The 13,768-nt window shown below is 40.0% G+C and overlaps 1 protein-coding gene across 4 annotated transcripts in view; it reads left to right on the plus strand.

Annotated features, from left to right (window-relative positions):
* ift122 (intraflagellar transport 122 homolog (Chlamydomonas)) overlaps nucleotides 1-13,768 on the plus strand; it is a 138,753-nt gene that overhangs the window by 18,841 nt on the left and 106,144 nt on the right. For all 4 annotated transcript variants that reach the window (XM_072582782.1, XM_072582783.1, XM_072582779.1 and 1 more), the window contains exons 5-8: nucleotides 1,015-1,091; nucleotides 2,785-2,851; nucleotides 8,723-8,863; nucleotides 9,813-9,888. In XM_072582782.1, coding sequence (XP_072438883.1) covers nucleotides 1,015-1,091; nucleotides 2,785-2,851; nucleotides 8,723-8,863; nucleotides 9,813-9,888 — 361 coding nt within the window. The remainder of the gene's footprint in view (nucleotides 1-1,014; nucleotides 1,092-2,784; nucleotides 2,852-8,722; nucleotides 8,864-9,812; nucleotides 9,889-13,768) is intronic.

Below are 13,768 nucleotides of genomic sequence, written 5' to 3' on the forward strand. Positions count from 1 at the left end.
ATTCTAAAGAAAAATTATCCCATCTGTCAATACAGGATTTGAATCTGGATCTCTATCTGCGTCAAATATTAGACATTTCATCCTTGGGCAGTACCTTATCGGTGTACCATATTTCATTGATATTTGGCCATTAGCTTTTGAGGTACATTGTTTATAGACAACAGACAAAAACAATATCTCCATCCATCTTCTGGGGCAGAGGTAGTATAAGTTGTACGTTGAAACTGTACGAGTTTGTGTGTTAATTTATAATGGAGCTATCAAGAGCGAGACTCCAAGATAACTCTCTGTAATAGAAACATATAGCAGCTCAGAAGCACCTGTGGACACTTCTGATTTCATGTTTCCCAGAATTAGAGAAGACCCTTTATCATTTAACTTTGCCTTTATTGGAGTTGGGAGGCCATGTCACAGCTGTACAGGACATTGGTTAGGCCACTTTTAGAATGTTGCATGCAATTCTGATCTCCCTGCTATAGGAAGAATGTTGTGAAACTTGAAAGGGTTCAAAAAAGGTTTACAAGGATATTGCCAGGGTTGGAGGGTTTGAGCTACAGGGAGATGCTGAATAGGCTGGGACTATTCTCCCTGGAGTGTTGGAGGCTGGGGGATTACGTTATAGAGGTTTATAAAACAATAAGGGGCATGGATAGGGTAAATAGACAAGGTCTTTTCTCCATGGTGGGGGAGTCAAAAATTAGAGGACATAGGTTTAAGCTGACAGGGGAAAGGTATAAAGGTAACCTAAGGGGCAACCTTTTCATCCAGAGGGTGGTGCATGTATGGAGTGAGCTGCCAGAGGAAGTGGTGGAGGTGGGAACACTTAATTTAAAAGTTACCAGGGCGGGGATATGAATAGGAAGGGTTTAGTGGTATATGGACCAAATGCTGGCAAATGGGAATAGATTTATTTAGGATATCTGGTTGTCATGGATAGGTTGGATGGAAGGGTCTGTTTCTGTGTTGTATATCTGTGACTTTATAATTTGCAATAACTGAGTTTATTATTTACAGACATAATGATTCCATTCAGTGCATCGCATACAACCCAGTCACTCACCAACTGGCATCATGTTCCTCTAGTGACTTTGGTAAATTGCTCTTTAACTGTTTTTGTAAAATTTAGAAAATTGTTACATTTGTGTTTATTATATGTTAATGATTTAATTTAGCTTTATGTATTTTTTTTTGTTGGAAATAGCAATTTGTCTAATCCAAAGTGAGTGGGCAGAATTAATATATAAATAATCAGGGCAGGTTTTCTTTATTCATTCATAGAATGTAGGTTTCTCTGACTGGGCCAGCATTTATTGCCCATCCTTAATTGCTCTTGAGGGTGAGAGTGACCTGTTGAACTGCTGCAGACATTTGGTGTACGCACACCCTCAGTCTTCTGTTTGGGAGGGAGTTTTAGGATTTTGATTTTCCTCCCACAGTCCAAAGATGTGCAGATTAGGTGAATTAGCCATGCTAAAATCACCCATAGTGTTCAGGGGTGTGGAGATTAGGTGCATTAGTCAGGGGAAATGTAAAGTAATACAGGAGAGGAAAGGGTCTGAGTGGGGTACACTTTGGAGGGCCGGTGTGGACTTGTTGGGCCAAATGGCCTGTTTCCACACTGAAGTGACTCCAAATTCTCTAAATTCTAGTACCTGGTAATATGGTTCCAGATCAAGATGATGAGTGGCTTGGAGGGAAACTTGCAGATGGTGATGCTCCTATGTATCTGCTGCTCTTGTTTTTCTAGACAGGAGTGGTCGTGGATTTGGAAGATGCTGTCTAAAAAGTTTAATTTTGATTGTAATCACCCTTTGTCAGTATAGCTGTTCTGCTTTATAAACTGCTTTAAATGATTCTCATTACTGTTCTCCATTGTTGTTTCCCAGTTTTACCAAGTTTTAGACTTTCAAAATAGGCATTTCTGCAGTTTATTATTGAGTCTTTGTCTTTTGCTTCCATCCTTCTCAGGTATTATTTTAAAGTATGTTACTTTAGTGATTGTAATGAGGTCAGCCAGGTGGACACCAAGTAGAATATGAATTCCCTGATTGGGTTACCAGCCTCTGTGGAGTTATTTCAGTTGGATTATGTTATTATGGTCATTGTGGCCTAGATGCCCCCGTATTTTATTCCTCCATCTGCTTTGGTTCATTCTTCATTTCTGAATTATTCACAAATCTTTCGGGCTTCTTACATACTAATTTAAAAAGGACTCATGTACATATTGTAGGAATTCGATGCCTTTACATCCTTCGAGTACCTTTCAGACCAAGTCATTTTAAATTAGTTGACATTCTCAGTGTCTTCCTATTTAGTGTATACTCCCATTCTCAGTTTTTCCTTCCAAAGTTCATTCCTTTATGCTTCTTGATATTAAATTACATCTGATACTTTTCTGTCTTTTCCACAAAATTGTCTGTCACTTTCTGAAATCTCGGGTGAATTGGCCATGGTAAATTACCCATAGTGTTCAGGAATGTGTAGGTTAAGTGCATTAGTCATGGGAAATGTAGACTAATATGGTGGGGGAATGGGTCTGTGTGGGATACTATTCAGAGGGTCGATGTACACTTGTTGGGCCGAATGGCCTGTTTCCACACTGTGGGGATTATATGATTCTCTCATAGCCTTCTTTGCTGTTTGCCAGATCCCTGTTTTGAAATGAGTGCTGCAGAAAGACTAGAGACAAACATTTGAGCTCAAAGAATGGTTGAATTAATTTAGAATCAGTAAAAGTTTTGAATTTGATTTCCTTTGCCTCTATTTAAAATGAATTAATTACAGGTTTGTGGTCGCCAGAGCAGAAATCTGTCTCCAAGCACAAAGTCAACAGCAAAATCACCTGCTGCAGGTAATCCAGTCTTTGCTGCTCATATCATTGCTGCCTTTGGCTTTAAACATATTCCCAAAGCTGATTGCAAATTGAGCTTCAGAGTTGTAATTATAAACTGAATGTCTGCACCTCCTTTGATCCAATTCCATTTAAACACCATAGATCCACCATTCAATTTGCTTATTCTAGACAGTTTTCTTCATTATGGGCTGAAGGATTACTGTGGGCATCTGTAAAGAGAATCACAAATGTATCATACTGTGCAATATCTTTGCTACAGTCACGACTTTAAAAGAAACTGTGCTTATATCAGAGTGATTCAGAAACATTTAATACATTTGTGCGTAGGACATGCATGAACGTCATGATTAGCACATGTATGGTTATAAAAATACATCCAGATTTTAAAGAAATTTTCTTGCTTCTTAAATTGGCTAAAATCAGAAACATAGCTATCTTAATCTCACTGGATTGGTATGCAGCAAGTTACAGTGTGCAGGGTTCTGCAACTTCTAATGAGGCAAATTTATTCCAGGATCATTGGAGAATCATTCAGCAAAAATTACCTTCGGTTTTAAGATGGTTCTCACTAGGACCAGCACATGAATATGACAGAGTTTGGACCTTGTCTGGGACTTCTACCTTCCCATCCACCATTGAGAAAAATATATCAGACTTAAAAATAGCATTTTCTGGAGCTTTTTAGACATAGTACTTGAATAATGGTATGCCGACATTAGTCAAGAAACTTGAGAATTACTGCAAGTGTTACAAAAGTCTTTTCACACATTTTTTTTTCATTCAAGGGATGTGACCATTTCTGATGAGGCCAGTGTTTATTGGAGCAGAACTTGCAGATTGTTCATTTTGGAAGGGAGAACAAAAAGACTTATTTAAATGGAGAAAAACTGCAGAAAGCTGTAACACATTGGGACTTTTGGGGGGTGGTGGTGGTGGAATGTGTACATGAAACACAGACAGCTAGCACACAGATGCAGCAGGTATCAGGAAAGCTAATGGCCCTATTTCCATTGAGTTGAAGTATAAGAGTAGGGAAATCTTACTACAACTGTACAAGATACTGGTGAGTTCATATCTGGAGTACTGTAAGCAGTTTTGGTCCTCTTCTTAAAATATATTTTAAGAAAAAGAATTATGTAACTGAACCCCTATTTGCAACAAAACAGAATCCAATCTGCTGCTTGATATTCACTGGCAATGCCATCATAGATTTCACCTATTATCAACATATTGGATGCTACTACTGACCAGAAACTGAACCAAACCACCTTTACAAATACACTGGCTACAGTACAATATAGTGCAATATGATAGCAGTACAAATCCAACCTGGCCAATTTCTATGTTAATTACCCATACTGTCATTGGCATTGCACCAGCTGGAAAGTAGATTAGGAAGCAGTTATGTCCTTTAGTACTGAACCAGCTTGGCCAGTACTGATGCTACTGCTCCAAAAACTCCAACCAGTGTAAATTCTGCACCCTTGCCACCTCTGTGCTTTCTCCAAGTGTTGCTCAACATGGAAAAGTTCTGACTTGATCCTTTCAATAGTTACAATAGTTGCCAGAGGCTGAGATTTTGCAGCAAGTAGCTCACACCCTGACAACGCAAAGTCTTCTCCATGATCCACAATGTACAGGTCAGGATTACTTGATTGGATGATTGCAATACTCAAGAAGTTCAACACCATTAAGATCAATGCAGTCCACTTCATCGGTTAAAAAAGCCTGAAAGAACTGCAGATGCTGGAGATCAAAACCACTATCTAAAGATATGATGCAGTAATTCAAAAAGGCTCCTTCAACAGCACCATCCAAACTTATGACTTCTACCAGCTAAAAAGATAAGGGCAGCATACTCGTGCCATCACCTATAAAACAATAAGAAATAGGAGTAGGAGTAGCCTGCTCTATCAATCAACAAGATCGTGGCTCAAATCCACATTCCTGCATTTCCTAATTCCTCTACTAATCATGAATCTATCTATCTATCTCAGCCTTGAATATATACAAGGACTTGGCCCCCACAGCTCTCTGTGGCCAGAGGATTCAAAGAGTCACACTTTGAGAAGTAATTCCTCTTCATCTCAGTATTAAGTTGGCATCTGCTACTTCTGAGATTATGCTATCTGGTCCCAGACTCTCCCATGCCTGATGATGGGCTCTGCCTGAAACATCAATTCTCCTGCTCCTTGGATGCAGCCCTGAATTGCTGTGCTTTTCCAGCATCCCACTCTCGACTCTGATCTCCAGCATCTGCAGTCCTCACTTTGTCCATGTTGGGAAACATCCTCTTAGCATTTATTCCGTCAGCCCCTTAAGAATCTTATCATCATTCATCCTTTCAAATTCTAATGAGTAGAGTCCCAATCTATTTAGCCTTTCCTCATAGGTCAATCCCTCCGTACCAGAGATCATCCTAGTGAACTTTCTCTGAACTGCTTTCAAGAAAATAATATATTTTCTTAAATAAGAGAACCAAAACTACTTACAGTACTCCAGATGTGATCTCACCAGCATCTTGTACAGTTGTAGTAAGATTTCCCTATTCATACTTCAACCTAATGGAAAGAAGGGCCATTAGGTTTCCTGATACCTGCTGCATCTGTGTGCGAGCTTGCTGTCTGTGTTTCATGTACACATTACCCCACCCCCAGTGTTACAGCTTTCTGCAGTTTTTCTCCATTTAAATAAAACACTGTCTTTTTGTTCTCCCTTCTAAAATGAACAACCTGCAAGTTCTGCTCCAAGTAACACACCATCTTCACTTACAATTATTGCCCTGTCCTTCACTGTCAGTGGGTCAAAATCCTGGAACTTCCTCTCTAACAGCACTGTGGGTGTATCTATACAACAAGGACTGCAGCAACTCAAGAAGGCACCACCTTCTCCAGATCATTTATGGATGGCCAATAAACACTGGCCTCATCAGAAATGGTCACATCCCATGAATGAAAAAAAAAGTGTGAAAAGACTTTTGTAACACTTGCAGTAATTCTCAAGTTTCTTGACTAATGTCGGCATACCATTGCATCACATATAGACAAGGTGGTTAAAAAAAGCATTTACCACCCTTGCCTTCATTTCTCTGTACTTTGAGTATAAAAGTTGGGAAGTTATGCTGAAGTTGTCTGTCCAGGACATTGGTGGCTCTTCTGAAATACTTCTGGTCGCCCAGTTATAGGAAAGGTATTATTAAACTGGAGAGGGTTCAGAAGAGACTTAACAGGATGTTGCTGAATATGGAAGGTTTGAAGCCTTTTATAAAGAAAGACTGAATAGGCTGGGACTTACTTTGCTAAAGCCTAGGAGGTTGAGGGGCAACCTTATAGACGTTTATAAAATCATGAGGGGTATAGATAGAGGTAATGGTAGTTGTCTTTTCCCTAGGAAAAGGGGATTTCAAGAATAGGGGGCACATTTTTAAGGTGAGGGGAGAGAGATTTTAAAAGGATTTGCATGTGGAATAAACTTCCTGAGGAAGTGCTGGATGTAGGTACATTTACAATGTTTGAAAAACATTTGGGTAAGTACATGAATATGAAAGGTTTGGAGGGATATAGGCCAGGAACAGGTAGTTGGGAGTAGTTTAGTTTTAATGAAGAGAAGGTTATTGATGAAACAGCTGAAGATTTTATCCGAAAATAATGACCTTTGCGTTTCAGCCATTTCTTAGTAGAGCATGGACTGAATCAAATTGGTTGAAAACTGTCATGATTTGGAGATGCTGGTGTTGGACTGGGGTGTACAAAGTTAAAAATCACACAACACCAGGTTATAGTCCAACAGGTTTGACTATACCTGTTGGACTATAACCTGGTGTTGTGTGATTTTTAACTTGGTTGAAAACTGGCATCTTTGATTCTGGGAACTTCGAGGAGGCCAGGATTCATTATCCACTCAACATTGCTGAATGAAAGTTGTCCCCACTGAAACTTTGGCCTGCTTTTTTGCACGATTGTCATGCGCTGCTCCATTTTTGAGAGTTGAGGCTATTTGTGGAGCTTCCTCCTCCACTGAGGTCTTTAATTATTCACTATCATTCTCTGCTGAATGTGATAGGGATACAGAGCTAAGATCTAATCTATTGGTTAGCGATCATTTTAGATCTGTCTATTATATCCTGCTTCCACTGTTGGCATGCAGGGGTCCTGTATTGTAGGTTCACCAAAATATTGTTTTTTTTTGGTATGCTTCATGGTGCTCCTGGCATGCTCTCCTGCTCATTTCGTTCAAGTTTGGTTGATCACTGTTGGTAATGGTAGAATGGAGATTTGCAGGGCCATGAGGTTATTAAACACAATTTAGTTGCTGCTGATGGCCCACAGCTTCCCATGGTTTCCCAATTTGGAGTTGTCAAATCTGTTTGATTTAGCATGATAACAGTCCCACATAAATCGATGAAGGGTATCCTCAATGTGAAGGTGAGACTTTGCCTTCACAAGGATTGTGCAGTGGTCACGCTCACTGATACTGTCATTGCCAGGTGTGCATGTCATTTAGGACTTGACCAGTTCAGTCAGTAGTGGTGCTACCAAGCCAAACTTAGTAACAGATGTTGAAGTTCCCCACATAGCGTACATTCTGCATGCTCGCTGTGTGCTTCCTCTAAATGCTGTACTGATTCATCACCAAGGCAGCGTAGAGTGGGTGATGGCAAGCAGTAATCAGCAGGCAGTCTCCTAGCCGATGTTTGACCTGATACCACAAGACTTCGTTGGGTCTAGAGTCAGTGTTAGGAGTCCCATGCCAGTCCCGTCCAGATTGTATATCACTAAGCTGGCCACCTCTCTGGGTTTGACCCACCTTTGGGACAGGACAAACCTGGGATGCTGATGGTGTGTTCTGGGACACTGCTTATGAGGTATCATTCCATGAAAATGACTGTTGGGCTGTTGTTTGAACAGTTCTAGATGTTAGTAAAGAGGATGTTTATATCTCCAACAGATATTGTTCCAATAACGTTATTGTTCCAGTGCATGGATCAGCACTAGGTAGTCTATCCAGTTTCATTACTTTCATCAGACATTATACTGGTTTGGTACAACTTATTGGCTTGCTAGACCATTTCAGAACACTCATTGATGTTGATCTGGAGTCACATGTCAGCCAGACAAAGTGATGATGGCAGCTTTTCTTTCAGCTATATTAATTTAATGGTGGGATTTGAACTCATGTTCCCAGAGCAGCAGTTTTTGTCTCTGGACCACTAATTCAAATACACTACTTGGCTTTGCTTTGTATTTGGAAAATGTTGTATTTCAATCAGGTTATCGAGCTTTACTCCTACTTCAAAGGATCTACATGCTGGCTGTGGAGTAGCAGGCAGCTGTAATAGGTACCAGATTATTATATACTAGCCAAATGTCATAAATCCCTACAGTGTGGAAACTGGCCATTCTGCCCAACAAGTCCACACCAACCCTCTGAACAGCACTCCACTCAGACTCACTCACACCCCCCCCCCACCAAATCCCTGTATTTCCTATGGCTAATCCATTTAACCTGCACATCTTTGGATTGTGGGAGGAAACCGGAGCACCTGGCAGAAACCCAAACAGACACAGGGATAATTGTGCAACTCCACACAGCCAGTTGCCCAAGGCTGGAATTGAACTCGGGTCCCTGGTGCTATGAGGCAGCAGTGCTCACCCCTGAGCCACTAAGCCACCAAATGATCCCAGTATAGAATACTACCCATCCAATAGCCTGTATAGATCACAGCATATCCCAGAAGGGGGTCAATGCCTTCAAGGCAAGATAGAAATCTTTTCAAAATTCAGTAACAGCAGTTTTAAAATGCTATCACTAACTTTGCCCCCTTGAAACTGCTTTCTAAACTTGTTCTTATTTCTGCTTCTTTGCTAGTTGGACAAATGATGGTCAGTATCTGGCCATTAGCCTGTTTAATGGTATTGTCAGCATTCGAAGTAAGAGTGGAGAAGAGAAAGTGAGAATTGAGCGACCTGGTGCTGTCCCAATCTGGTCAATTTGCTGGAATCCATCCAAGTAAGTAATGAAGTGCACTCTAGTGAATTGGAGCAAACCCTTTTCATGCTTTTCAGATGGTTCCTCTTCAAAGCTCAATACCTTGTTTGATTTATATTAATGTGAATTATAGATAGCAAAAACAAAACTTTTTGTTGTGGATTAGGCAGGTTACCAGAAATGCCTTTGGATCACAAAGTGGCTTAGTTTAAGATGAATGAGATGAAAATCTTCTTTATTTCCTGGCTATTACAGGATAAGAAATTGTGTTTGGATAGTGTCAACCAAATGTATGAGTCAATTACACAATTTTTCAGAAAAAAATAAAATCCAGAGTTGAACCCTAATCAGCACTGAGCAGGAAATTTAAACTCTGATAGTGAATGACATTGAAAATGAGAAAATACTAATGCAGTTTTGAAGTTGTACTTTGTTTATGCAAAGCAGGGAGAACCTTGCTGTCCAATAGTATGTGATGTAACTGAAGTGAGAGCACTTGATATTATCTAAAGGCGACAGGTAGAACGACAGTTGTCATTTTCAACTGACATGCTTTCTCTTAAGACAGTTCATAAAATAAAGGGAGTTCGCACATGAACCCCTTTTTTATTCACTACTTAGATATACCCATTCTACATCCTGACAGTGGATACATTGGGAAAGGAGCAACTGTGCATCCAGTGTTTCCCTTCTCTCCTCAGAAATGCTGCAAAACGATTGCAGTAAATATCTCTTCCATACAACCAAATCATTGTCTCCTGTCAGTAACAGTTTAATTCTGTATTTATTTCACAATATTTAAGAATGTCAGATTTAAACATTCTGGAACATTCAAACTTATTTCCTATTTCATCTGAAGTTCAGGTTTTGTGCCTCAATAAATAAGACAAGTGGTTATGGAATGACTCGATCATGAGTCATAGATATTAGTCATTGAGGTTCTTCTGACTTTTGATTTTGGTTTGTACAGAGATGAACACACCGACATCTTAGCTGTAGCGGACTGGGGGCAGCGACTTTCCTTTTACCAACTGAGTGGGAAACAGGTATGTCTGGGAAGCATTTCTGAAGGAATGCTACAGAGGATGAGTTTTGGAAGTTGCATACATCATTTATAAAAAATAATGTCCCTCTTGACACAGCTCCTATGTCACACTTAGCTGTCATAAATACAGATATACAGCTTTCTTTCCTATTCAGAAAGTAACATTTAATCAAATGAAATAGATGAAACATACACGTGAAGTATCAGTTTAACTACTGAGCCCAGTAAAAGTGTCAAGTCAAGTCGCAGTAGTCTTATCAGACCATAGAGCTGCTGTCTCATTATAGAGAAAGGACTGGTGATAGTTAAACATGAGAGCCAGCACACCTCAGGCAATGTGAGAGGTTGAGAAAGAGAGTCCTTCATGGTAATCTCAGCTGGTGTGGGGATTGAACTCACAGTAAAGGCGTACTGAACTAAGCATTCACCAGTAAAATCCAGGAATTTGATTAATGGAGGGAAATTTATTGTTCTTACCTGGACTGACTCCAGACCCACAGTAGCAAGATTGACTCTTAACTATCCTCTGAAATAACATGATAAGTCACTCATTTCAGGTGCATTTAGGGATAGGCAACAAATGGTGGACTTACCAGTGACATCTACTTCCCATGAAAGAATAAACAAATCTAATGATGTCTTCTATTAGTTAAAACTATCCATGCACCAGCAGCTCGAAACAAGAATCATGGCCCAGTTTGTTGAAAATGTGAGTTATGGAGTCATAGACTCATACAGCATGGAAACCAATCCATGCCAAACGTAATCCCAAACTAAACTAGTCCCACCTGCCAGTTCCTGGCCCATATCTCTCCAAACCTTTACTATTTGTGTAACTATCCAAATGTCTTTTAATGTTGTAATTGTACTCTCAACCACCGCTTTCTCAGGAAGTTCAGGAAATCACCCTTTTGTTTAAAAAAAATTGCCCCTCATGTCTTTTTTAGGTCTCTGACCTCTCACCTAGTCTCGAAATCTCCCATCCTAGGGAAAAGGCAACTATTATTAACTCTGTACCTCTCATTATTTTATAAACTTTTATCAGATCGCCTCTCAACCCCCTATGCTCCAGTGAAAAATGTCCCAGCCTATCCAATCTTTCTTCATAATTTGAACTTTCTGTACCCGACAACATCCTGGTAAATTCTCATTGTAACAGTGGGGTGGAAATAGGGCATTTCAGGCTGAAGTAAACAGGACATCTTACAACATTTTACAAATCTGACATAACTAAATTAGGGTTGAATAAAAACACTAACTTTTAATATAACAACATCTTTTAAAAGGGAAATGAAAGGAGGGAAAGGAAAAATAATGGATCAAGAGAGCAAAATTAACAAAAAAAGAGATTCTTAAAATCTCGCAAGTTCAAACTTGAAATGATGAATCATAGAAATTTTATCTTTATTGCAAGAGTTAAGGAGGAATTAGAGTTTAAAATTACATTGAAAGGGCTATTAATTTTGCTGGCAAGTTTGATTAGCAACAAAGGCTAGCCCTTAGAAAAAGACAAAATATATGGCTTAAGACGAGAGAGAATCAGAGTTGCATGAAAAGTGGCCATTTGGCCCATCGTATTTGTACCAGTTTTTAAGCACCTATCTACTCTAGTACCATTTTCCAGCACTTGACCTGTAACTTTGCATGCTAAGGCACTTCAGGTGATCGTCTAAATACTTTTTAAATATAAAGTTCCACTAGAAGGCATTGTGAGATTTGAACCCAAGTGCAGACCTTGGCAACAAAATCTAGATTTTTAGTACAGTGGCATTATCATTATGCCACAATCTCTCCATCTGGCACAATTCAGATAGCAACTTTTAGTTATTTATATTTGACCATTTGATTAGTCTTCACCTGATTTTACAGTACCATTTGCTCAATAACATCAATAAATTTCTCTTCCTATTTGTTGGTACACTGAAACAGATGGACAATGTTTTACAGCTATACTCCTGTTCTGAGGACTGGCTAAAACATCTTGAACAGTAAGGCTCCTTCATTTGTTCTGACCATAGTCTAAACTCCGATCTCCCAAGTAGCTTATGATTCCCTGGCAACCCACCAGAGGCTCATTTCCCAGAAGTTTAATTTCATAACCAAGACTTCCAATTGACCCTTCCCGACCCAGAGAACTGAAGCTCACGAGGCAGCAGCATAATGCAAGGTTTGTGAAGGTTTGTAGCTCAGGTTGAGGTTTAGGGTGTAGGTTTGCTCGCTGAGCTGTAGGTTTGATATCCAGATGTTTCATTACCTGGCTAGGTAACATCATCAGTGGTGACCTCCAAGTGCAGCAGCATGGGCGGCACGGTGGCACAGTGGTTAGCACTGCTGCCTCATAGCGCCAGGGTTCAATTCCCGCCTCAGGTGACTGACTGTATGGAGTTTGCACGTTCTCCCCGTGTCTGCATGGGTTTTCTCCGGGTGCTCCGGTTTCCTCCCACAATCCAAAGATGTGCAGGTCAGGTGAATTGGCCATGCTAAATTGCCCGTAGTGTTAGGAAGGGGTAAATGTAGGGGTATGGGTGGGTTGCGCTTTGGCGGGGCGGTGTGGACTTGTTGGGCCGAAGGGCCTGTTTCCACACTGTAAGTAATCTAATCTAATCTAATCTAATAATGGTGTACAACTAGCAGAAACAATGCATCTGGGAAATCTCAACATAGTCTCCAGAACCAATGTAGTCTCATGGCACCAACTTTGGCAAATACTGAGCATGGCAAAATATCAATGTCCATCATAAAAAGCACCAGCATTGATCCAGCTGGCTGATTTCTGAAGGCAATATCTGTTGGATCAGGTTGTGGCAGCTTGAACCAACATTGTTGGGGAGGATCCTACTTTAGCCGAGCACAGTGGTTTACTTGTACACTCACCTTGTGGAGGTGAATTCTTGTTTACACAGAGAATACCCTCAATATCTTTGTGCATGGCAAATGTTCTTCTCAAATAGGAATAATTCAGATTAGATCTAGCTGTTCAAAATTGGGCATTTATAATGAGCTGAGGCTATCAGCAGTGGCATAATTGTATTCCACTACAATATATAACCTGATGGAATGTATATTTCTCAATTTAACTTGGTTTAACAAACATTAACATGTTTAAATGAGGATTAATGTATGTAGGTGTGTGGGCATGCCAGAACCCTGAATGTGCAGCATGGGGAATCAAAAGATTGCAAACAAGCAACAGTTCTTTCTTGATATGCATGTCCGTCCCAATCTTAAAGGAACTCATAGTACAATAAGCTGGTCCATTGCAGCATACAGAAAATAGAGGGAACACTGAATTGAAGAGCATAGAGAGCATGTCAGAAACATCCTCAGCCATACTTAAAAATGTCAATTTGGTAAAGCATGTTTTAGTTGCAAATCATCCAAATTAGTGCAATCCATGTGATATCAAGGAACAGTTCATTACACTGGGAATGATCAAATCCCATTTGTCATGCTAAATTATTTATGTGCTCAAGCGCTAAGTTGTTCTAGTACACCTACAGCCTCTATCTGCCTCACAAATAGAAAAATGCTCTGTCCACAAAAAGTAGGATAATTCAGTTTTGCTGATTAGCATCCATCAGCCAAATCTTAATCATCAGCAAAGTGTTGGAAGGCACAATCCAGTGCAATCAAGCAGCATTTATTCATAAACAGCCTGCACGATGAAAGCCAAGGCAGTTTGAATCGTGGTGACCCAAATTTGGACAGAATTGCTGAATTCCAGAGTTCGGGGCACATGGCTACCCTTGATACAAAGGCAGCCTTTCATCCTTAGGATCAAGGAGCAAAATTGGAAGTGAATGAGAATCAAGGAAAAAGCCTACCTTGGTTGGAGTCATACCTAGCACACAAGAAGTTGGTTGTAATTGTTGATGATTAAT

Source organism: Chiloscyllium punctatum, chromosome 12 (genome assembly GCF_047496795.1).
Source record: "Chiloscyllium punctatum isolate Juve2018m chromosome 12, sChiPun1.3, whole genome shotgun sequence".
In the NCBI taxonomy this organism is placed as follows: domain Eukaryota; kingdom Metazoa; phylum Chordata; class Chondrichthyes; order Orectolobiformes; family Hemiscylliidae; genus Chiloscyllium; species Chiloscyllium punctatum.